Genomic DNA, 24,997 nt, shown 5'->3' with positions numbered 1-24,997 from the left:
CACAACCAACGAGTATATTTGGCAACTCGTGACGGCAACGTGTTTTCAATGGACTATGATGGAGGCCGAGGAGACATGTTTTCACGGCAAATATTTCCAAATGATATGACATTGCATTACAGGTGGTTCGACATCTATGAAGATTCCATTTTCTTTCAGAAACCAAATTCATATGACTTACTTAAAATGGATATCCGAACCAGAAATATATCGCGGTATCTTTCTTTAAAATACCCCTACATCAGAAACTTATATCTCATCGGGAGTTATCACCCGTTTCACCTATTCTAAAACGCTATAGAGCGTATATTCTAAAATTTAGAACAGCGCTCGATAGCGTCACTGAGTTGCAACCTGAGCAACCCACAACGGGCATTTGCCCGCGAAGACAACATCAACATGGCGCCCAAGCGAACTCGAAGTGGTAGTGTGAATAAACCAAAACGTTTTAAACCCGTTAAACTGCGCGTGCTTTCAGTTTCCACAAGTGGAAGCAAACGTGCCGGTAGCATCTTTCTGAAAACATCATCAGACAATGTTTCAAGTGCTCATGGTGATGAGATATCTACCAGCAATTTGCCCTCGCTCTCGATGGATACCGATCATGATGATCATGGCGATGATCGTGATGATAATGGCGATATTCTTGGTGACCGTAGTACTTCTGACTTATCACAACATCAGTCAAGACGATTACGGCAATACAGACAATGGGAAGAAGTCAGGGAGAAGCTTGTTAAATCTCGCTACGAACGAAATGCTTTCACAGCCAACGATGTACAGTGCTGTGATTGCACAGCATTCGCCGAAACTCGTTGCCTCGACTGTGGTCACGATATTTATTATTGCAGAAACTGTGCAATTAACAGTCACAACACAAGGAATCACTTCCATGTTTTAGAAATATTTAAGGTACATGAATTTATTAATACGTTTGCAAATTGCAAGCTGAGTCAGAGTCTCCCAAAGTCTCCTTCTAGTTCCATTCAATTGCTTGCTTGCTTGCATGAATCAATATGCATTTCATTATTTTACTGTCTAACCATTGAAATTTTGATGTTGTCCACCAACATGGTAGCAGTAATGTCACTTCAATTTTTTAATGGCTGATCTGGATTTTGTGTGTTTTGTTAAATTGTGTCATTCCACACCACACACTGTTTTTGCTTTGGTGGAGTGGTTACCATTACCTAAAAATTTACAAAGCAAGTTAGTGGTGGGATGCCATGCTCAGATAAATTAACTTGTAGATAGAAAGTGTAATTACCTTGTTGGTAATTTTGTAGGTAGATAGCTTGCATAATAGCTTCTGCTAGGTATTCTGAACAGATGTGTATGATCACTGAGGTTTTAATAATAATTTGTATCTTTCAATCTGTAGGATGGCTGTTTTCTACCATTCTTTGTTGACCAGAAACCATTGAGCTTATGGCATCAAAGGAATTGTCCTACATCTTGTGCCAGAATTGTTGCATGCATTGATCAACACGGTAAGCCACCAAGTACCAAAATGGTAATATAACATGTCTATTGATATTTTAGTAAATAGTAAAATATCAACCCTAGGCCACTAAAGATATACATTAAGATGCCCAAAAGCATACTGTACAGTAGATCTACAGTTGGACCAGGTATAATAATGCCTTACATATTTGATTCACCAACAGAGAAACTCTGAGTGTCATAGATTTATGTACATAGAGTGTATGATATTGACAATGACATGGTACACTTTCAGCCAGCCTATTGACATATGGAAACTTGTGAAATAATTTGAATATGAAAGACCATGTGGGGAATGAAGGACAATACTTAAATTCAAACCATTTGGCATTTTTGCCAAGTTTGCATACATCAACAGCTAGTGAGCTGACCTACTTTATCAGTTACAGAATGATTCTCAAGTGAGCAATTCTGTATGTTAATTTTACCCAGGGCGACAGCATCAGAAGCAAATCCTTTTTTGTGAATGTGAAAGTGATGTCGTGACCCTATGGAAGATGCATTTATGGCCTAACTCTGCAAAACGCCCTATTGTAGCTTATCACATAAAGCTGATGGAGTTGGCAGAAGCACTTGTTTTGGAATGTCAAGTTTCTCTGCAAAAGTTCTGTGACATGTTGACTGTCCTCAATAAATCAACTCTTTTCCCAAAATGGGTAAATTTTGTTAATTTACTATAGAATGTTCTTACTACTTACTATGGACTGTAAGATTACAATTGTCAATTTGTGTTTGATGTTCCTGTGACAACAGTGATGACAACTTATACAGTTGTCATTACTGTGATGATATACCACAATGACTAAACTTACCACTGCAGATAGGATACATGAAAGGGAAATTCATCTCATATTTTCTGTATTCAATACTGTAGGTGAAAAATGTTTACTCTGGTCTCAACAGCGATTCCTTTGATGAATTTAGGTACTGGTAACTGCATTTTGTGTACTGTTAGATTGGGTAATACCCTAATAGAATAATATAACTACAGAATGCATGTATATATTCCTTAAACATTTTCATACTAAGTCATACTGTCACTGTATTTGTGTAGATATCACCAGTATATGATGAGAGATGGTTCACCATATTGGCAAAAAACCCCAGAAATTTCTAGAAGTATCTGCCCTCTTTGTCCTAAGGTAAGTTTCGGTTTACATTATTACTGTGTTTCACCTAATATGTGCATGTGCAACTTCATCCTCAAATGCCCATTGTATACTATCATGGGCCTATTTTTTTCTCTTGAACTGTACTTGCATGTACTATCTAAGCCATATTAATTTCCTTAATATGCATGTAGATGTTGTGATATCTTTTTTAGGATGGTAAATCAGGAAGCATTGTGGAGTGTATGGATGGCTGTTTTGGGCTTGTGCGGAAGAAATCTGCAGGCACTGATATTTACCCATCCAGACACAAAACAACCATGTTTGCTGATCAAAATGATGTTGACAATTTTGTTCAAAGTTACACAGCAAATGCCAAAGAATCAAATGTTGTGAGTACAAGGGTATACAGTCTATGCTATGATAATATAATTAATATATATACATATATATATATATATATATATATATATATATATATATATATATATATATATATATATATAAAATAGTTTGACAACAGGAGGAATTGTAACCACTTGTAGGTATAAAACATTTTTATTTACAGACAAACGTTTTCGCTTGTGAAAGCTCTTCAGGTCTGATGTATATACATATATATATAATAATAATAATACGCAAGTAATAGTTATAAAGAACGATTCATTTGACAAGTTGAAGCTCATGTAAATAATAGAAGGATACTCTGTATATTTTGTAACATTTATTGCACGAACATTTTCGCTATATAAAGCTCTTCAGGTGCTATTACATCACTCTTACAAATTTCTATACTATACTGTAGGTCACTCCAAGCTTTTACACAATACATGGGGCATATAATATGCACAGATGTGTGTATTAATTATTGGACAGGTTAATTGTAAACTGTATAAACCTTATCAGGAATGCAATGAATTTAAAGCTGGAGAAGTAACTGACATGCTCAGGTCAAAAGGGAGAAACAAACTCTATGATGAAAAGGGTGTTTTTGGACGTGTTTGCAGACACGATTTCCCAAAAGGCTTCCTCAACATTAAACATGGAGAAAGGTATATGATTAAGTTGGTATTTGAGTAAGTTTGCACTGATAATGAATGGCTGTCAGAACAACACTTTACAAAAACCAATAGTGTACTGCAGTATATTCATTTATTTTCTCCAACTTGGTCTTCCCATATGTCATTTTCATATACTGATCGTGGTACAACACTTTAACCATGAATCACGCAGGACAAAATGTCTTAAAAATAAAAAACTATTGATAAAAAAACTATTTTTATTCTTTATAGGATAGCTTATTCCGTGTACGAACTACAGCGTCTATTAGACAATTATGATGGGACAAGTGTTGATGTAAAGATTACATGATATTGCATGTACATTGGAAGCCCATTTGAAGGTACTGTACTGTTAACAGTAAAAAATTGATTTCTCCAGCCACATCACTAGTTTAACACCAGGTATATGGTAATAGCTAATGCACGCTGTACTGTGTTGTAGAAAAATGAGAGGGAAGACATTCTTGACAAAGTTGATTTAGCCATACCAATTTTCCACTGCTATGGACACAAGTCATCTTGCCAGGTAATGTATAGACATTCCATTATTATGAACCATGTAATTACTTTGAGAAAAATAAAGCTTCTATGTCTGATATCCCCTGTAAAATACTGAATGGTTTTATTATGATAATGCTATGAATTCAGACTTCTAATTAGTTTGGTATACAATATTTATTCTTTCTGACAAACTCCATACCCATGCTAGATACAGTTCAGCCCAAGGCGACTACAAGGCTATGGTTTAACTGATGGTGAAGGAATCGAAAGGTTGTGGTCATATTTAAGAGGTTTCTCTTCAATGACCAAGGAAATGAGCCCCGGGCGACGTACAGATATGTTGACCGATGCTTTGCTGCATTATTCCTCACGCCAGCTTCGTACATGTGGTACTGCAGTATCTGCTGTTTATATATTACATTATGCTTATTATGTACAGTATACGTTATGCTTAAACTATTAACCTCTCTAATAGGATTTCAACTTGCGAACAAGCTAAAGAAATGTCCAGTACTTCTTCAAAACGCATTGTTGCAATTGGAAGAACTGTTCTCTGCGTTATCCGGTGTAGTAGCTAAAAATTTGATTTGTTTGGTACAAGGTGTATATACTGTACATATGACACATCCGCAAAAATAATTGTAACAATTAAGTTTCAATCGTAGTTCCATATGATGGAGAAGTAATTAAGAAGTGGATGAAAGATGAGGAAAATCTGATTTTAACGAGAGGTTTGTTGCTGATGACTTGTGTCTTACACGTACAGTACATTGTTGTTTCTAGTTTACTAACAATTCTTCTGTATGCTGTATTTCAATACCTATAGCCAAAACCAAATTCACTTTGACGTGGCAGCAGAAGTACGTTCAGAATCTAATTCATTTGAATCAGCTGAGGTGCGTTCCCTTTTCGATAAAGGAACTTGTACGTACGTACATGTTGTCATGATTGTACTTTATTATTACACAGGTTTTTCAACGTTTTCGTATGTTCTTTAATTACAGATTGAATGTTGCATCTATTGAGGAAGGCGCACATGACCAACTGGTTGAAGTGGTTAAAAAAACAAAAGAGTGAGAGAAATTAAGATTCATTCTAACCTACATAATTTCTTTTTTGATCCTTTTATTTTGCAATGACCTAACCATCTAGGGTCATGAAGACACTGAAAAGTATTGAGAAGTGTAACAAGCTGCCGAAGAGGTGGAAACCAGGTGAAGCACATTTTAATGCGGCAGCTCTTGGTTTGGAAAATCAAAGACGGGATACAATTGTGGAGCAGACGTATAATATGGCAGTGGAGAGGATGTTTCTTATTTCTCTTAAAAGAAAATATTCAGGTAAAGGCTAAAGCGGTCTACCAAGATAACCGTGTCTGGTGTGCTGTTACAGTTGCTACATGTGGTACCAGAAGCGGAAAGTACGACATGTACATGCATCGTATAGGACTTCTCTAAATTTAGTCCACTTCTGCTGAGGACTAAATTTATAGATAGTACAAGGTAGAAGTATTATACTGTAGCTTCCAAAACGAACCAATATTTGGCGAGAAATTCCAACTTGAATTTCGCTAGTGTTCCAGGAATAAATTGCAATGAAAATAAGAATTCAGCATTACTAACGATGTGAATTTCTTTCGTCTTTGCTTTATGAATTACTGTCAGTATAATAATGTATTTGAGAAGCGAAATACAAATTGCATGGTAACTTTAGCAGTTTGTCAATTAATACTCTATAACTATATTAATGCTTTTGGTTTTACTACCAGATGGTCAAGCAATAGCAACGAAATTATCGAAGCAAATAAACAGAAAAACAAATGCGATCAAGAGTACGGTCACCAAGTATAATGCCTCCTTAGCTGCTTTGCAGGAATTGGTTGATGGATTGCCCAAAGAGTTGAACTTTGACGAAGCTAAGGATCCTGAGTCTAGTCTTTACAGAACATATTGCGACGAGAGTACTGTTGAGAGTGTCCCTTTTTCTGTGAAAAGGTCTGCAATTGACCTACAAAATTTCTTAGATCGATGCAAAGAGGAGCAGCAACTCTTGTTGAAGGAAATGGAAATGCTATTTGACCATTATTTGAAAAGAAGAGATTGTCTGGAAGAGAGTTATCAACTTCACTCGCAGAACGACTGCAGACTTTCAAATGGGATTTGTACTGTGGTGAAAAGTGAAATTTGCGAGACAAACAATATTTTGCTTTCCTTAGGAACCACATTTCGTAATCATTTAGATGCACCTATTCTTGACACAATTTCTGGGATTACTGCTACAACATCTTCTCATCTGTCGACGTCCTTGTTCCAGGAGACTATTGAAGATGATGAAATCGCAGTTATAGAAGAGCAGGTTATAGAAGATCTTGTTGATTTGTTAGATGGTGAAGATGACGACGATACTGCAGCTCATTATCAAAGTGATTGTGATGGTGGTAATGTTTGATGAACATTCCACAACATGAACTAGAACAAACTGTAATAATAGTGGTATTCTATATGTAGCGATTTATGCCTAGAAAATGTACAAATGTGTTAGTTTACCTCAATCCAGCGACAATGAGTGGGTGGCACCCCATGATACCCCTGCCATTGAGCAGTTAATACGGAACTCCTTCCGGGGGACTGGAAGCCCTGGTTAAAAATATTCTGCTAAACGTTTCTGGCATGGTGTCGCAACGGTGTCGCTTATGCAATAGTGACATTATGTTCAGAAACCATTTGATTCGAGCTTTGAAATGTTCTAAAATTTAAAGAGGTCCTGCAACATTATTGCCAGTATAGTAATCAGAATATATGTTGACAAGTGCGTTATGAGTAATCCATAAGCAACCCGCAACTTAATAATAAAAGTAAACTAGAAATAATCAAAGATTTGGCACGTGCGTTCGATTTTTTTATTACCAAAATTTAATGTCGAAAACGAACGCGAAAATGTGCGCAACAATAAAAAATTTCCAAATAAAACGGAATAACACGATGTCGTTCCCATAATAACTTGAGAAATTACAGTACACTACAGTAGTAAGAAATTCCAAAACTAGTGTAAATACAAAATTTCAGAGCATTTGAATAAAATTAAGATGAACTTTGAATTCAGGGTGGGTAGATTTTATGAATAAATAAGCCAAATATATTAACATAACATTTGTTTTCTTTGTTTAAAACAAAGGAATCAAAGGGCCGCCAATAACAATGTTTGGCTTATTTTTTTCAGTAACTTACCAACCCTGTTTGAATTTTGGGGTTCGTGTCGCTCGTATCAGGTATAGACCTAATCACCTAAGAGGGCGAGCGTGAAAAGCACCCCAGATGAAAAGTGCGACTATCTTAACGAAACTTTGCACAACGTTTTGTATCACGGAAACTAGTGTAAATACAAAATTTCAGAGCATTTGAATAAAATTAAGATGAACTTTGAATTTTGGGGTTCGTGTCGCTCGTATCAGGTATAGACCTAATCACCTAAGAGGGCGAGCGTGAAAAGCACCCCAGATGAAAAGTGCGACTATCTTAACGAAACTTTGCACAACGTTTTGTATCACGGAAACTAGTGTAAATACAAAATTTCAGAGCATTTGAATAAAATTAAGATGAACTTTGAATTTTGGGGTTCGTGTCGCTCGTATCAGGTATAGACCTAATCACCTAAGAGGGCGAGCGTGAAAAGCACCCCAGATGAAAAGTGCGACTATCTTAACGAAACTTTGCACAACGTTTTGTATCACGGAAACTAGTGTAAATACAAAATTTCAGAGCATTTGAATAAAATTAAGATGAACTTTGAATTTTGGGGTTGGCGTCGCTCGTATCAGGTATAGACCTAATCACCTAAGAGGGCGAGCGTGAAAAGCACCCCAGATGAAAAGTGCGACTATCTTAACGAAACTTCGCACAACGTTTTGTATCACGGAAACTAGCGTGAATACAAAATTTCAGAGCATTTGAATAAAATTAAGATGAACTTTGAATTTTGGGGTTGGCGTCGCTCGTATCAGGTATAGACCTAATCACCTAAGAGGGCGAGCGTGAAAAGCACCCCAGATGAAAAGTGCGACTATCTTAACGAAACTTCGCACAACGTTTTGTATCACGGAAACTAGCGTGAATACAAAATTTCAGAGCATTTGAATAAAATTAAGATGAACTTTGAATTTTGGGGTTCGCGTCGCTCGTATCAGGTATAGACCTAATCACCTAAGAGGGCGAGCGTGAAAAGCACCCCAGATGAAAAGTGCGACTATCTTAACGATCTTTGCACAACGTTTTGTATCACGGAAACTAGTGTAAATACAAAATTTCAGAGCATTTGAATAAATTTAAGATGAACTTTGAATTTTGGGGTTCGTGTCGCTCGTATCAGGTATAGACCTAATCACCTAAGAGGGCGAGCGTGAAAAGCACCCCAGATGAAAAGTGCGATTATCTAAATATCTAAATTAAGATGAACTTTGAATTTTGAAAGTGACCATCATTATTTAAAATTGTCTCTCTCTTTTGTTATTTCTTTCACTGTATCTTTTGTTCTTCCTTGTTTTCTTCCTTTAGTTCTTCTTTTCGTTCTTCCTTTCTTTCTTTCTTTCTTCTTGTCTCTTTCCTTGCTGCTTGCTTCCTTGCTGGGCACACACACACACACCACTATCGCAACGGCCCTGCTTATTCGTTCCTATGTTATTCATGGGGTGTTTATATGGAAGAAGGCCAGCCCTCACTGGAGAGCTGGCCCTTGAAGAAGAGATCCCTCCTCCTTAGCCAGCCCCCCTAACAGGGCCAAGCCATCTCATATAAACACGAGCTGAAAGCCAACCGCCAGCTGAAAGGCCAATCCTCTTAAGCGGGCCAGCCTTCCCCATATATTAACAGCCCCTCAGTCTTGTCAGATTTCCCATCACTCGAGTAAGCACATTACCGAATTCCCTATATCATTTTGACACATTTACCCACAACATTCTACAAATTTTCATCTATTTCCATTTAATTCTTTAATAATCACTAGTCACAGAAACCGTATTCTATGCAGCGCTTCGACACGTAGCAAGGACTCTTCTAACCATATCTTTGAAATCAGTCGGTTAGCAACGTTTAAAATTGCAAAAATGTGACATTGCTGATACCATTTTTTCTACACATGCTTGGACCCCCACCCAGCATACAGTGCAATGGGCGTGGTCTGAATAACAAAAAACCCCATGAAAAAAACCCCATGAAAGATGGACCATTAAATGTTCGTTTTGCAACTATCTATCGATGAATAGACAGCGAGTAACGTAGCCAATGACAACGCAACATTTGCAACAGTATAGATATTATGACTCACGTACCTATGTAGGTGTGTAATTACAACTTGCAATAGTTCTAGGCAGAACAATTTAGGCCTGTTTCAAAACGGCGAGTTTTCATGTGCCGAATTCAATTCATATTGAGCTCGACCAAGTTGGCTTGGTGATTCAAACGTCGAAAATAACAAAGTAGTCGAGCTTAACATATAGACTCAAGTCGATTGTTTGGGTTGGATGGGTTAGGCACATGGTAAACTCGCCGTTTGAAACAGGTCTTACGAAGGTTTAAAAAATTACTTATCAAAGCCATGTTTTCTCAAACACTCCTTTACAGAGTAGTCAAAATCAGCGGACACCGCAATGAGCCTCAATTCATCCTCTGTATCAAGGTGTTTTCTAACTCTAAGAGACCCAAGTTCGCTAAGATTGTCGTTGATCAAATTCAATGCCACAATTGATGCTTCTTGGGGCTCAACCAGTAACTTGTAGTGTAGTTCCTGTTCGGTCTTGTCAAGCCAGTAACCGCTAATTGGATCTTCTGGTTGTAGATTCTCAATCTCATCGGCGGTTCCGGGATGGTAAAACAACCAGTATGCATCACTGGTGGTTGTATACACGGGTAATATATACCCTTGATGACCCCTGCCTGCCTCAAAATTACTTTCTAGTGCGGTGATTGCATCTTCATGGAAGTAATCCCGCAATTGTGTAGTGAGAATATTGAACTCACTAGCGGTGAGGTCGAATTCGCATACTTCCAAATCCTCCTCTAAGATTTGGTGTTGGTTCGATAGGCTGGCTGTAGCGGTTTCTTCGGTGACTAATTTTACCAAAATTTGCTTGTGTACTGCAAGTTCGGCGACAGTGACTTGTGATGGCACTTTGACAGCAGGATTTTGTAAACAAAAGGCGATGTCATCAGCCTTGTTCATGATTTTCTGGATTTGTTTTTGCCCATAAGTGCTCGGGTTTCTAAACTCAATTTCATCAGGTAATCCTGAAACGACGAAACCACCTTTGGAATACGGCACTTTCTGTATGGGCTTTCCACATGCTTCACCTACGAAAAAAAGTAAAGCATATATATATAAGTATATATATGGCACGAAGAAGATTAAAAGTGAAGGGTATCAATACATACTATATACTCATTTTGCACAAACGTTTTCGCTTTTTTATTTAAGCTCCTCAGGTGCTATGAGTTATTTACAATCATTTGTAAATAACTCATAGCACCTGAGCAGCTTAAATACACTACACATACGATAAACACTACACATACGCAGACCCTCCTTACGTTTGATGTAAATTATTTTGACCAAGTAAATAACCGTTCCAATAAAATACTTGGCATTATATATTTAAGAAATAGAAAACATTTTCCGTGTTTCTATACAGTTATAGAAACACGCGTGGGAGTTTGGGAGAACTCGAAATAACGTGGAAAAACTCGCCCTACGGGCTCGTTTTCCCACTGATTATTTCTCGTTCTCCCAAATAACGTGGAAAAACTCTCGAAATAACGTGGAAAAACTCGCCCTACGGGCTCGTTTTCCCACTGATTATTTCTCGTTCTCCCAAACTCCCACAAGTGTTTCTATAACTGTATAGAAACACAGGAAAAAATGTTTTCTATTTCTTTTATAATATAACTCAATAAAAAGATTTTGTACAAATATTATAATTCGATTCAATTACAAATTCTCATTACATTACTTCGCTTGACCAGTTCGGCGGGAAAATTCCCGTGTTTCTATACAGTTATAGAAACACGCTTCTCGACCAATCAGCACGCGCGTACTATAAATGTTATATTATAAATGTATATATAATTATGTAGAGGTTATCATATGAGGAGTGAGGTGATATCACTTTTATCGCATGAGGAACAATATCACAAAATGTCACGAGTGAGCGAAGCGAGGGAGGGACATTTATGACATTGTCCTGAATGCGATAAAAGTGATATCACCGAGATTAGAATGTTGTCACATTACAATGTTATCACATTGTTATTCACATTACAATGTTATCACATTGTTATTCACATTACAATGTTATCACATTGTTATTCACATTACAATGTTATCACATTGTAATACGACGAGCTACCACATCCGAAAATATGTTGTATGAAACACAGTAAACAATAATTACATGTGTACATCGTACGTATGAAACTTACTGTACTTCCGACGAAACAATTCACGAACATCGTGCATGGTGTATTTGACACATTGTGGAGAATCTATGTAAGAAAAAACATATTCCATATATATTTCTGTATTTCTGTATTTCTGTATTTCTGTATTTCTATATTTTCTATATTTCCATATTTCCATATTTCCATATATATATATATATATATACCTGGAGATAAGATCAAATTATCAAACTGTACATACCAGGCAACTTGGTTGTGTTGTTACAGGTGGAAGTCATGATTTATACGATTGTGTATTATCTTATTGGCTGTACACATTTACTTCTAAAAGTTTGTGCCACTACTTACTCATGTATTCCATAAACTTCAATGCAACATTTTGGTTTTCTTCTAAGAAATGTAGGCCTTCATTTGTCCCATACTGCTGAAGCAAGGGGGATTCCCCTGGCTCCAGAAGCAACACAGATGCTGTGCACCCCAGGCTTTCTAAATATGCAAGCTAAAAGAAGTAGACATATCATGGTTTAGTTACTAGTCCTGTCAGGACAAAAAGCGGCTAAAGGAAGGTAGACACAATTCATTAAAATAGTCACTGTACTTGCATCTAATATGCATACTGCAATGGGTCTTCTTATAATTCCTTCATATTGAAACAATGCAGAGTATATTGTGTATTATTTGCTGATAACAATCAACAGTCAAATGCAATGTGACAAGGAAGGGAGGAAGGAAGGAAGGAAGGAAGGAAGGAAGGAAGGAAGGAAGGATGGAAGGAAGGAAGGAAGGAAGGAAGGAAGGAAGGAAGGAAGGAAGGAAGGAAAGAAGGAAGGAAGGAAGAAAGGAAGGAAGGAAGGAAGGAAGGAAGGAAGGAAGGAAGGAAGGAAGGAAGGAAGGAAGGAAGGAAGGAAGGAAGGAAGGAAGGAAGGAAGGAAGGAAGGAAGGAAGGAAGGAAGGAAGGAAGGAAGGAAGGAAGGAAGCAAGCAAACAAGCAAGGAAAGAGACAAGAAGAAAGAAAGGAAGAACAAAAAGAAGAACTAAAGGAAGAAAACAAGGAAGAACAAAAGAAAGAACAAAAGATACAATGAAAGAAATAACAAAAAAAGAAGAGAGAGACAATTTTATTTAATAATGGTGGTGAAACTGTATAAATGCCATTATATTACACGACTTACAGTAATAAAGAGATATAAAAATTTAGGATTTCAGAAATGAAGAAAGATCTTTACTGGTTTGAGGTCAAGAAGCCTGTCATACACTTGTCTGAATGACGCTATTGACACCTGTTTTTGCATACCTGAGAAATTAATTGCTTCTTTGCCTTTTTGATCTTGGTATGGCGCTCTTTGTTGGAAAGGTCTATGGGATTTGCAGACTGAGCATCCTTTGCTTTTTTTTTCCAGCATTCTTGTTCTTCGACAGTCAGTGAGTTCCAGGTTGTTACAGCCATTTTTAATTTGTCAGAGTTATTGCTCAGCTCTTGGCATGTATCTGCCAAGAGAAATGTACATAATACTTTAGAAAGGTAGCAATTGTACAAGTACACAACCCCTCCTGAGAAATTATTGCATATGGTATAATGATAACTGGACCCCTGAACACAAATACCTGGCAACCCCGATGGTAATGTGAAATATTTAACCCAGAAACCAAGGTTAATATTGTAACACATGATTTTAATTGTATTCTTACCTGAATTCAGTATATATGAGCAAAACAAGTTGTACCCGGTGGTCTGTGGCTTGCTTCTGCAGTGCCTTTTTGTTTGTTGGTTTGTATCATCCAGTGCCTGCCCCGACTTCTTTCTTTTTCTCTCATTCCCAATCCATTTCTAAAGTTAAAATTGGGTTGGTTTAAATGTCTCATAATTAATTAATTATCTCACTATTTTCACAGTCAAATCTGCTATACAGGTAGGTTTTAAAAATTAGATGGAACATGAAATTCTGCCAGGGGTAAATCTCCCCTTGATGACAATAAAACTGTGTTGTGTTAGCAAGAGTAAAATCTATTAAGAGGCAGTTTCCTACTGGGAGCTGTAATGGATTACTTAATAAAGTTGTCTGGCCTTATCACTAATTAATTGTGCTGTGGCTGGATTGCAAGTAGTTAGCTGTGTTCACACTTCACATGCATTGACTAGTCTATTGAGTACCAGCAAAACCTGTCAGATCAGTACCGGTAGTCTTACTTTTCAGTATCGGCAACCTGTTTCAAGCTTTCCAGGGAACAATTTGTACTTGTCAAGGGGAGAAACCCAGAAAAACTGCTGATAAAGGGTTAATTTGGTTATAAGATAGAGACAGCAGCAACCATGATAGTAAACATCATTGATGATGATACATATTACTCATGGAAATCCATTTGGCAGCAAATAGCTGGACATTGACTCGGTTAAATTTGTGAATGCTTTGGCAGACTATTAAAATCAGTAAATGCAGTGTGAGCTGTGAACATTGCAGCTTTATTAGTTACATAACTGATCACAAAATATGTAATACTAATAAGTTAACCTTGCTACAACTACTGAACTACACTACAGTACTTCCGAGTTAAATCTCATATACTGTACGTACCGTAGCAGACATTGAAAATTTGAATAAAGCGATCAGTAATTATACTGACTACTGAGTCAGAGTGCACGAGAATTAAGTAAAATGAATGATAATGCCATGGAAATGGTGGTCGAACATCGTACGCACTGGCAAAGCGCGTCGGTACAAGTCTATATAAATATAGTTTTGTAGTAATAAATGCAAATTTATTGAAATTTAGCCTTTGGCTCCACCGTCCTAGTATTTTGTTGGCGCACATAATGATAAATAATCAATGACAATATCAGACATACAATATATATAATACAAAGAAAACTTACCCTCACACGCGCAACGCTAACATTTGTTTTTACTGCAGCTTCTTCTATTAGTTCCTTCACATCTTTGCGTGTCGTTGTCATCCCTCGCTCGAAGAAACCACGCAAAATCGTTTTTTGGTCATCGTCTAATAGATCGTACTTCTCCGAACGTTCCGCCATCTTGCACACATGTGGTCGAAGCCCGTTGTGGGTTGCTCAGGTTGCAACTCAGTGACGCTATCGAGCGCTGTTCTAAATTTTAGAATATACGCTCTATAGCGTTTTAGAATAGGTGAAACGGGTGGAGTTATCGCCAACCACAAGGTAAAATAATCAGACCGACAATCCTAGGAAATGAGTCGGAAAACGAGTATCTAAACATCTAAATAATCATTACAGTCGCTTGTTCCTTCTTAATAAAAAAGTTAAGGTTGAATTAATCAAAGGGAAAACGGTCGGGAAATACACTGTATTCGACCTTTAGGTCCGAGTGTGAGCTCGTCTATTCCGATGTCTTAAATATACATGTGGCTAAAGTGTCATGCAGTAGAACTCGAAAGAAACGTTTTTGACGTTCTTGAGGCTTAATTTATAACAATATGTCCTTTATAACAATATGTGTCTTTTAAGCGTTATTGCATGCATCGTTAAAGAAATCTTTTAATGTGCTTGAATAGCCATTGAATAGTCCTTGCATTATTTTAGCATCATAATTTATAGTTATTATACTGATTGATTTTTAAAATCGTCATATAATAGCATTATTACTTTTTTTAAAAAACAGCATAGGCATTAAAGTTGATAATCTAGGATAAGCTGTCTAAAATATGTAGAATTATTATTATAGTTATAAAGTTTTAGAAGGCTAATGTGACAGTGAACGCATGTGAACATCCCACATTTTGGCGTCCTATTCTGTTTTTAGCGCCACAATAAAAAGCTCACCAAATAAAAAAGGTTTCAGTTGTGACAAATTTTGAATAAATATTTTTGTCACACATTTTGCAGCATACAAGCTTAAAAATAAGAATTCAAAAAATTCTAGTTTTTAAGAGTGCATGCGTACGCGCTTTTCGCCTTTTTTGCCCAAAAAACATAGTTTCGCTTGGGAAAACAGGCTATTTAAAAGCCCATTATTCATCAATCATAATATTATCATCTTATTTCTTTGAAATTATTGTATTCAAACTTTATTTCGTGGCTTTAGTGTTTTAAAATACAGCAAAAACGACGAATCTATTTACAGAAGGATGTCCATTCACACCGTGTGGTCCGTACAGTTACTGTACAAATGACAATGGTTCGTACTCGTGTCAGTGTGAAACGGGATTTGAATCACGAGACAGTGGAAAGTTTTGTACAGGTAGCATGCAGATGAATGTACTGTTAATAATTTCTTCTTTTCAAAACTTGTATTAAATTAGTACTGCTTTACTCCGGTTTAGACATTGACGAATGCAGGTTGTTTAAATGCAATTCCACTGGATTTGAATCATGCCAGAATAACCAAGGATCTTACAACTGCCTATGTCAGAAAGGATATGTATTTGACGGAGTGAAATGTTCCAGTATGTTTAAATTTTATAGTCGAGATTGTTCAAAAATTTTCCTTTGTTCATTAAAACTTATATTATTAACTCTTAAAGATTCAAAATCTATGGCATATTATATGGTAAATTTGCTTACAAAATATTATCTAGTTTTATTTTCGAACGCACTGCCAAAACAAGCGAGAAACATAAATATAAATGCTGCTATCAGAATCAGAACAATCAGAACAGCATGCGCGACGCGTGTTTGTTTCACGTCATTCGTGTTTTATACCCTGCGTGTGTAACACGCAAAAATTTCATTTTTTATCAAAAAAGCGCGCTATCATCTCGTTATTTCGTACGGTGACCTATGCTGAAATTTTGCATGCTGTATTGTGCTATAAATATGTCTCTAATAATACCCACATTAAAAAAATGGAGTTCAACATGAGCCCGCAAAATGTGCCAGCCGTATCACGGAGAGCGCACGCGAAAACAATAGCGTTTCCAGTCCCTGTCTTCTGGATTGTCTATGTTTGAACGTGTCAAAGTGATGAACAATGGAATTTTTGAAAACTGTATCGAGCCACCCTAAAGTCATCCCTGAAAATTTTATCAAGTTAGCTTTACTTTTTGAGTTATCGTGCACGAAAATAAAGGAAATGGAGATTTTATGGTCTGGTATGAAAAGCCACGAAAAATTTTTTTTGCCTACATAAATTATAGAGAACTGACAATAGAACAGTGAAACAATGGATTGGCCAATTGACTCCTTTTGTTTGCTTGGGGTAAAACCGTAATTAATTAAACTTTTAGTTTAATTCTCGTGTTCTTCATATATCTTTTTTGAAGATATTCAGGATCGACTACGGTGATATTTAAATTGCATCCCTGGAAATTTTTAAAACAAAATAAATCGTGCTTTTCAATGTACTCGCCAAACGGGCTTGATTCAACTGGCCCATGGAGGATAAAACACTATTATAAGAAGTTTGATATTATTCTCAACACTCGAAATACATTCCATATTTTCGCGCATCCATATAATTATTCTCTCTATATATACAAGGAAATATTGTTCATAGGCACATGCAGTTGAGTATGAAATGTGTTTTTGCTTCCGTAGAACTTGATATTCGAGTTAATATTTCAAGCAACTATACAAGTGGAAGAGTGGAAATCTTCCATCCACAATTGGGCTGGGGTTCGATATGTGATGATCACTGGGATATGAAAGATGGCAACGTGCTCTGTCGTCAGTTGGGTTTCACTGGAGCTTCAACTGTAAGAGGATCTGCATATTATGGTCGAGGCAGTGGTCCTATTTTGCTTGATAATGTTATGTGTTTCGGGAACGAAACATATATTTGGGAGTGTAAACACTGGGGATGGGGTCTGCACAACTGTGATCATTCAGAGGATGCTGGTGTTGATTGCTACTAGAAAAAGTAAGCATGTCCAATCATTAGACTAGGTTTAATCAAAGCATGGATTATATTTGATCTGTTGATGTAATAATATGTATATTACCTATATTACCTTGTTCTTTGAACACTTGACGTCGAGAGAAATAAGCTATGAAGAATTTGTACAATATAATCCGCGATCACCTGGTGAGGGTACTAATTCCACCCGGAGATTTTAATTACGCCCGGGAATGCAAATGCGAAATGAAAGTTGTCCGCCATCATAGACGTTGGGCGTTTTTGTAGGTTATGCGCATGCGTGAGTTTAAGACGAGTTGAAATTGGTAACTAGCAAACGTTTTCAAGCATGTGATTGGCTAAATTAAAATTCTGGTTCGCGTCAGCATAACTGATATTTTGAATTGTAAAACTTTTCTAAAAACATTTTTCATTTGGATGGTTTTGAAAATATACGAAAAAATTCACTCGTAAAATTGATTAAAATGTAAAGAAAATGAAGTTTTCGGAATCAGAATTTCGGATAGAAAAACTTTGATTCAAATAGATGGTGAAAACTCTACGATTTTAAAGCATTTTTGGAATGTTTTTTGACAGGTTAATGGGTAGATTTTGTATTTTAGGGCATGCAAGTATTTTGTAAGTTTAAGATGTAGATTGACGTACGACACCTCCTTGAATTTATTCGTCAATTTCGCTCAGATGATTTTGATTGGGAAAGCATTTATTTTTAAAGGTGAATCTGTTTAAAAAGCAATTGAAATTTTGCTAAAAATTGTAGTATTTAAAACTATTCGTAGCACAATTAATGAATTATGAATATAGTTGAAAATGATAGCTCGAGAGTCGAATTTATAATTGTACTTGATATAGGATTTTACTTATATGACTTCGATCATTCAGCTAAAATGAGTATCATAGAATTTCAATGATGGAAATATTTATATGTTTATTGCTTCAGGCCAGGGGATTTTGCATGCATGTATTTCTAGAAAGCATTGAAATTTGAAAATTCTGAACTACAATACAGAATATCTGAAGAATTGTACCGCAAAATTTAATTTCAATTTCAAGAATGTATTATGACTAAGTCCAATTTATGCACTACGCACAAGTTATGGTACCAAAAATATGGTATACGGATGAAATTTTAATCGCCCAAATTTCACCCGTACCAATTTTATTCCTATATAACTTTTATGTTTAATTTCGGTTTTGGTAAGAACAAAATTGAGAACTGAATTTGGACTACCTAAATAGATGGTCATCCGTACTAATTTCATCCTTAGCAAACCTAAAATTGCGGGTATTGTAAATGGGGCATAAGAAAGGGAGGAAATTGACATTTTGTCTGTCGTTTTCAGCAGCTTTTTCTCTCGACCTTAACGTAAATTTTAGGCTTAAAATTGTTTATAGGATAACAGTAAGCAGTGGCATGCCAAACTGGTTTTGTCCATATATTTGTGTTGTGTATTATTCATTTCTTTTGAAATAGATTGTTTATGCGGCATGCATGTGAACCCTCCTAATTATCATCCTTGCAGCGCTAAGCCGCTAATGTAATTGTTCGTTATATTTTATCTGCATGTAATAAAAGAATAGGTTTAAGTGGGAAATATACTAATACACACTGTATGTCACTTTATGATATCCTGAAGAGGCTTTTGAATTTAAATAAAGTTGTTCGTATATGTTATGTATCGCTTTAACGAGTGCTAATACAAGTCTTACGATTAAGAAGACGTCGTTTTCACCATATGCCTTTTATTAACCTGCACCAGCTCAGCCTTTCTCCTCCTCCAAATCCTGTATACAATTAATGATAATTGTGGATCAACTTCTGCTTTTTTTTTTATCAACCAAAATTCACAAATCTCATGATGAAAAAGGGTTAAAAACATGACATTCTTACTTATAGGATCGGAATATGGCTAAAGGCATTTCACTCCATTTCCGAACTTAAAGGTAGCAATAAAACTGAGGCTGAGGATTTTCGAATGATGCCGATTGTCGAAGCATTCCCATCCCACCTGACCACATTGAATTTTGGCTAAAATATGCTTTTTTTCTTGAAAATTTTAGTCTTCGAAACCGTTTTTGATAACAATTTTTTTGAAAAATGGCTGTATATGTACATGTAGAAAAAAATAATTTTCATTTTTTCTGTTAGCTTTACAGTTTTCTGCGAAATTTCTAGAGTTTCAAGACATGACAATGATAATTTTCCACACAAAATACAATCATTACAAAGACACATGGCAGGTTACAGTTGTTGCTGTTGACCATACGTCAATTAACGACTTAAAAAATGTTCGACACGTCTCTCTATTTACCAACCCTCACACTCTCTTTAAACAACACAGCCTTCAAATTATTCATCCGGTTGTGGGTACCTTGTGCTAATTAATGCCGTATATGGTTGCAAACCTTTGGTATTGCCGTTCTGGTTTAGGACGGTGACCTTTAATTAAGACGACGAGTATTGCGTAATTATAATGACAAAGTAAGTCTTTAGCATTTTTTTAGAGTTTTATAATTTTTTTGGCAAGCATTTCCCAAGCGGTAAGTATATACTAAATGCTACTCTATTTACGATTAAGTGTTGAGAGCAATTGAAATTGAAAGGGCAAGGATGTATGATGGAAAATAAACGACAAGAAATACATGTCACATAACTCCAATAGCTTTTGACGCCTTGATGCTGATCACTATCAGTTTTTCCGATTATTTCCTTATCTCCGAGCCTTATTTTATTTTATTCTGCATGGTTTAGAATCTTGCTGATTGATCCTTGTATATTATGCTATAATGTTATATATTCGGTCTTCTAATCAACATTCACAGTAAAATTAGTTGCCACTTACCAATCATGCACTTGTTTTTTTATATTTTTGCAGGTTTATTGTATAAAACATTTATAAAAACCCTGTTCTGTGATGCAGTCTGCTAAAGAATTTCCTCAATGGTCAATGCGTGTATTTGACAAGTGTTCATAAAATACAACACATGTATATTTTTGTCAATTCTCAATTCAACAGTTCAGGCATAACATTTTTATATCTTAATTGTTTCATTAAATCTATGCCTGCATGCGATGTGTGCTATGGGAGTAATCATGAAAGCGTAATTTTCATGAAAAATACGTAATCCAAAAGTGTCTTTCCATTTGTGTTATAGGGTTTGAAAAATAAATTCGAAGGAAAATCAAAGGCAACGGGTTGCTGCATAATTCATATGATTTTATAATGTTGAATATCTATAACTTTACCAAACCTAACTACGTAGTACACGCAGACAAAACAACAGACCTCAGATCTTCTGAATTCAGTGTTTTTCGACTTTTCAAGCGGTATATATATATAATTCATTAAATCCACAACTAAATGTAATTCTACATCTTTTTTCTTAGTCATATAAGATTAAATATTCATGGTACGTGCTATCAATAAGTATTTGATTAAATGAAGTAAATTAATAAAATACATGTACATGCAAAGGTATCTAACATGGCAATATTTATACAAGGCAATAAATCAGGCCTGACTTGAATTAATTGCATTAATTGTACGCCGCTTTTGGAGGAATTTTTAAGTGCACAAAGTGATCTGTCATCAAATTGCTGCAATTTCGTTGGTTGGCTACTAGACAGATATTAGCTCATATCTGTCTAGTAGAGAAAGTTAACAAAATGGCTGAAAGATTTGGGGAGTTGAGTGAAATAGAGATCCAAACTTTAGTTGATAATAGCACACCAAAAGGGCGACAAAGTTTGTGTATAAAATAAAACATACGCGCCGAGCTGGCTATCGGCCATATACGACTCGAGTTCGCAGATTAACTGTTAAATATGATACGTGCTATCAATAACTATTGGAATTTTGGAAAGATACATGAATAAAATACATATACAATAGGGGGTGTGTAACATAGCAATATTTATAGCAGGCAATGAATGATGGATCAGGCCAAGACTTGTGTGCACAAATTGTTCGAATAGTTCCTTGTGATACGGTGCATCATATAATTATTTGCTTCAAGTGAAAGGTGCTTTTGCATTTGCATTTGAAATATCCTGTCTTTAAACAAATGAGGAGTAATAATTCAATCATCATTCGATAATGAAAATATACTAAGAAACACACTAAGATCCATACCAGATATTAGAGGTTGATGCTGGAGACGAGGTGCAACTGTGATTATTATTATAACAGTCGTAACCCCCGAGATTTTTCTCACACGTGGGATGCCCATTGGGGTATTCCCAGTCGCAGCACTACTTTGAATTTACATCTACGCTTGTGTAGATGTTGTACACCGAGGTCTGCATTATGGCCATGCACTGTACAGTCAGTACATGATCCACCAGGGATGTTCAAGTATTCCACCAAAATGCACTTATCAGTAACATGGTTTCTATTATAGGTTAAAAAGTCGACTGTGCTAGTTTTTAGACAAACATAAAGAAAATGACCTGACCAAGCTCCACACTTTGCCATCAACCAGTGTGAAGTCGCAAAAAGACCGAAAAGCTTGGTTTAGATCATCGTACAATGTGTACACTCCAGATTGACTTCCAGGATTTGCATATAAAGATGACAGCTTTTTGGGAGATCTTAACAACTTTCACCTCTAATTCCAAGATGTTTCGAACAAATACAACGATACCGTTCGCCTGATGCAGTTTACATTGTTCACGCAAGTTCTTCCGTTGAAGCATGGGTTACCTGCGAATCAACTGCTTTGTTTTTTAGTGCACCTTTGCGAAAGTGCTGACTGTTAAATGCTCTTCATGCCTTTTTACAAACATACACGGAAATGACAGTAACGTGGAATCGTGGAATTACGAAATTGTAGTAAAGTTTTTATATACTGATGCATCCATGCATCGCTGGACAATGAAAGGTGCAGTTACAACGCTGAATCCTAGCCTGCACACATCTGTCGTTTTGCAGGCTCTAAGGGCCCTCTTTAAAAGCCTAAATGCAGGCCGCCCAGCGGTGACTTGCTTAGGCACATGCTGTTCAGTGTATTATTTACATCAGTGCATCATAGCAACAGCTGAAGGAAAATAATGGTTTTCAAAAATCACTCTACGAAATTAATGAACTTCATCTCATTGATGAACACATTTACGCCCTTTTTCCTATTGGCGAATTTATTCACGCGAAGCGAAGCGATATCTGGAATACAGTGATGTGATTGGCTTGCGAAAAAGTAGGATCGCTTTCTAGTTTTTACCTGTTCGCGCGAATAAATTCGCCCAGTGGAGAACGGGCTTAACGCGTCTTTTCACCTAGCCGGCGCAAAGCGCAAGGCGAAGGTAGCAATTCCCCCCCGAGATAGATTTTAATTACGCCCGGGAATGCAAATGCGAGATTCAAGTTGTCCGCCATTGTGTCATGAACGTTGGGCGTGAGTTTAACACGAGTTTGAACTGGTAAATAGGTTTTTCGTATTTTTTGCAATTTCTTTCACAAAAATATGAGGGTAAACTTTTAATCTTTGAAATATACGGCCGTTGGGAGTTGCTATGACTACAGTGGTTAAACGTGCAGAAAAATATTTCCATATACTCACGCTTACCACTTTTCGTCTTTAAAATAATATAATTTACTCTTTCCTTAAGATGCTTGTCTTATTTGACTCAATCGTACTAGGAGAGTGACAAAGATTATCCGATTTTATGTCTTTTATCAAATAAAATTGCAATCTCCCCGTAGAACCGCCAAGAATGCATGTCGTTGTAAAAAATTTGAATTTTGAAACGAATGCGCAACCTGGTTCCCAAAATAACCTTATATGTCGGCTATTATAGACATTCCAATTAATCCAGAAGACATCTTCTGGATTGTCTATGATATCGATTAACAAATACGTTATAAATTATGTACATATTACCAGGGATAATAAAATCACTATTATTGGTTAGTAAAATCACTATGATTAAAGTCTTTTAACTATCCATGATATTATTCACACGTGGGCCGCATTTGTAAGTATATTTTCACATGTGAAGCACTTGTGATCACATATGAACCATATGTGTTGACAGATATTCCCATGTAACTATAAGCACATGCGCATCACAGGCAGGGCCGTAAACTAGAACGATAATTGGGGGGGGGATGTTTATTCATATATTCAGTTCTGCCCAACGGATTTCTTTTGTAAGTGCAATAGCTCACAATGGAAATCCGTCGGGTAGTACTGAATATATGAATAAACACCCCCCCCCCCAATTATCGTTCTAGTTACGGCCCTGATCTCAGGTGGTTCACATGTAGACTCCATTATACCATGAATATTCAGATGTGAATCACATGATTATGATCACATGTGAACCACATATGATCACATGTATGCACATGTCAATCACATAAAAAACACATATGGTTTGCATGTGTGTTTTTTGGTATGGAGTTATGCGTATGCATGAGTTTAACACGAGTTGAAACTGGTAACTAGCAAATGTTTCCAAGCGTGCGATTGGCTAAATTAAAATTTTGGGTTGCGTCAGTATAACTGATATTTTAAATTGTAAAACTTTTTTCAAAATATTTTTCATTTTTACGCATTTATTTTTAAAGGGGAATCTGTTTAAAAAGGAATGGAAACTTCGAAGGAAATTGTAGTACAGCATTCGTACAAAATTAATGAATCATCCCCGAGCCGGTGCGGAGCATCGTGCGAGGGTATACTAATTCCGCTCTGATATTTACACCCACGATGTGCAAAGGCGAAATCAAAGTAATCCGCTATTATGCAATGGACCTCACGCAATTGACGGTGCTCTACGTTATGCGCATGCGCAAGTGTCAAATACTAAGCTCTTGATTGGTTCAGACAAAAATTTGTATTTTCAAACTGACTGCATAACTGTCATTCGCAAAATTTTGATAAATTCGCAAGATTTTGAAAAATGAGGAATATATATATATATATATATATATATATATATATATTAATATATATATATATAATTTGTTATATATATATATATATAAATTTTCAACCGATCGCGAATTAACCGTGTATAAGAAAGTCGGAAGATTTTAGACTTGATAATGATATACATGAAAATGTTTCTCGACTGTGAATGGTCGATTTCAGTGCAATTAATCCCGAACAGCAATGCAAAAATCTGTAACAACAGTGCAAGAATCATAAATATATGCTGTCAAATATATCAGCCAATCAAATTTGAGCTACGTTTTGGCGGGAAAAATATAATACTTGCCCCAAAGAAAACAAACCAAGAAGGCGACGGAAATCAAGCACGGAAATTTGGATCTTCGTGACTTTTTAACATTAAAACAATGGTTTCACAACAAAATATTTAAAAGATATAACGTCCCTAAAGGAAATATTCAATATAAAGGAAAACTCTATCAACAAAATGTACATGAGGACAAGAAATACAAGAAATACTCGTAAGTGTGTTTGTCTCGAACATTTTCCTGTATATTATTAACAAATAATAGTATTGTTTCTCGTGCAATTTGGAAAAAAGCATACATTTGTAAGTTTTTCAAAGACCCAAAATAGCACTCGACCTTCTGACTCCTGCTATT

The 24,997-nt window shown here is 36.2% G+C and overlaps 3 protein-coding genes across 4 annotated transcripts; 2 read left to right on the top strand and 1 right to left on the bottom strand.

Annotated features, from left to right (window-relative positions):
• Positions 1-278: 278 nt before the first annotated feature.
• LOC114540488 lies at positions 279-3,983 on the top strand. The gene is made up of 8 exons (XM_028560627.1): positions 279-912; positions 1,382-1,490; positions 1,936-2,159; positions 2,378-2,427; positions 2,558-2,645; positions 2,828-3,004; positions 3,519-3,664; positions 3,905-3,983. The coding sequence occupies exons 1-8, from the start codon at positions 400-402 to the stop codon at positions 3,981-3,983; spliced, it is 1,386 nt and encodes a 461-aa protein (XP_028416428.1). The 5' UTR covers positions 279-399.
• Positions 3,984-3,987: 4 nt separating this feature from the next.
• On the top strand, positions 3,988-6,778 carry LOC114540786. Its single transcript, XM_028560868.1, has 9 exons — positions 3,988-4,014; positions 4,116-4,199; positions 4,383-4,563; positions 4,650-4,739; positions 4,840-4,905; positions 5,001-5,070; positions 5,179-5,247; positions 5,327-5,514; positions 5,943-6,778. Exons 3-9 carry the CDS (start codon positions 4,476-4,478, stop codon positions 6,620-6,622), a joined length of 1,251 nt encoding a protein of 416 aa, XP_028416669.1. The 5' UTR covers positions 3,988-4,014; positions 4,116-4,199; positions 4,383-4,475; the 3' UTR covers positions 6,623-6,778.
• A 2,131-nt stretch (positions 6,779-8,909) lies between these two features.
• Positions 8,910-14,766, bottom strand: LOC114540760. 2 transcript variants are annotated; one of them, XM_028560866.1, is made up of 6 exons: positions 14,492-14,766; positions 13,309-13,447; positions 12,914-13,107; positions 11,968-12,118; positions 11,641-11,703; positions 8,910-10,515 (listed from the first exon to the last, which is right to left on the bottom strand). In XM_028560866.1, exons 1-6 carry the CDS (start codon positions 14,648-14,650, stop codon positions 9,749-9,751), a joined length of 1,473 nt encoding a protein of 490 aa, XP_028416667.1. In that variant the 5' UTR covers positions 14,651-14,766; the 3' UTR covers positions 8,910-9,748. The 2 variants fall into 2 exon arrangements, with proteins under 2 accessions (XP_028416667.1, XP_028416668.1); XM_028560867.1 differs by lacking the exon at positions 14,492-14,766 and adding an exon at positions 14,193-14,485.
• Positions 14,767-24,997: the final 10,231 nt, after the last annotated feature.

This window comes from Dendronephthya gigantea, unplaced genomic scaffold (genome assembly GCF_004324835.1).
Source record: "Dendronephthya gigantea isolate DGI-Jeju-01 unplaced genomic scaffold, DenGig_1.0 000003F, whole genome shotgun sequence".
NCBI classification, from domain to species: Eukaryota; Metazoa; Cnidaria; class Anthozoa; order Malacalcyonacea; family Nephtheidae; genus Dendronephthya; species Dendronephthya gigantea.
This window is presented reverse-complemented; position numbering and strand designations above follow the sequence as displayed.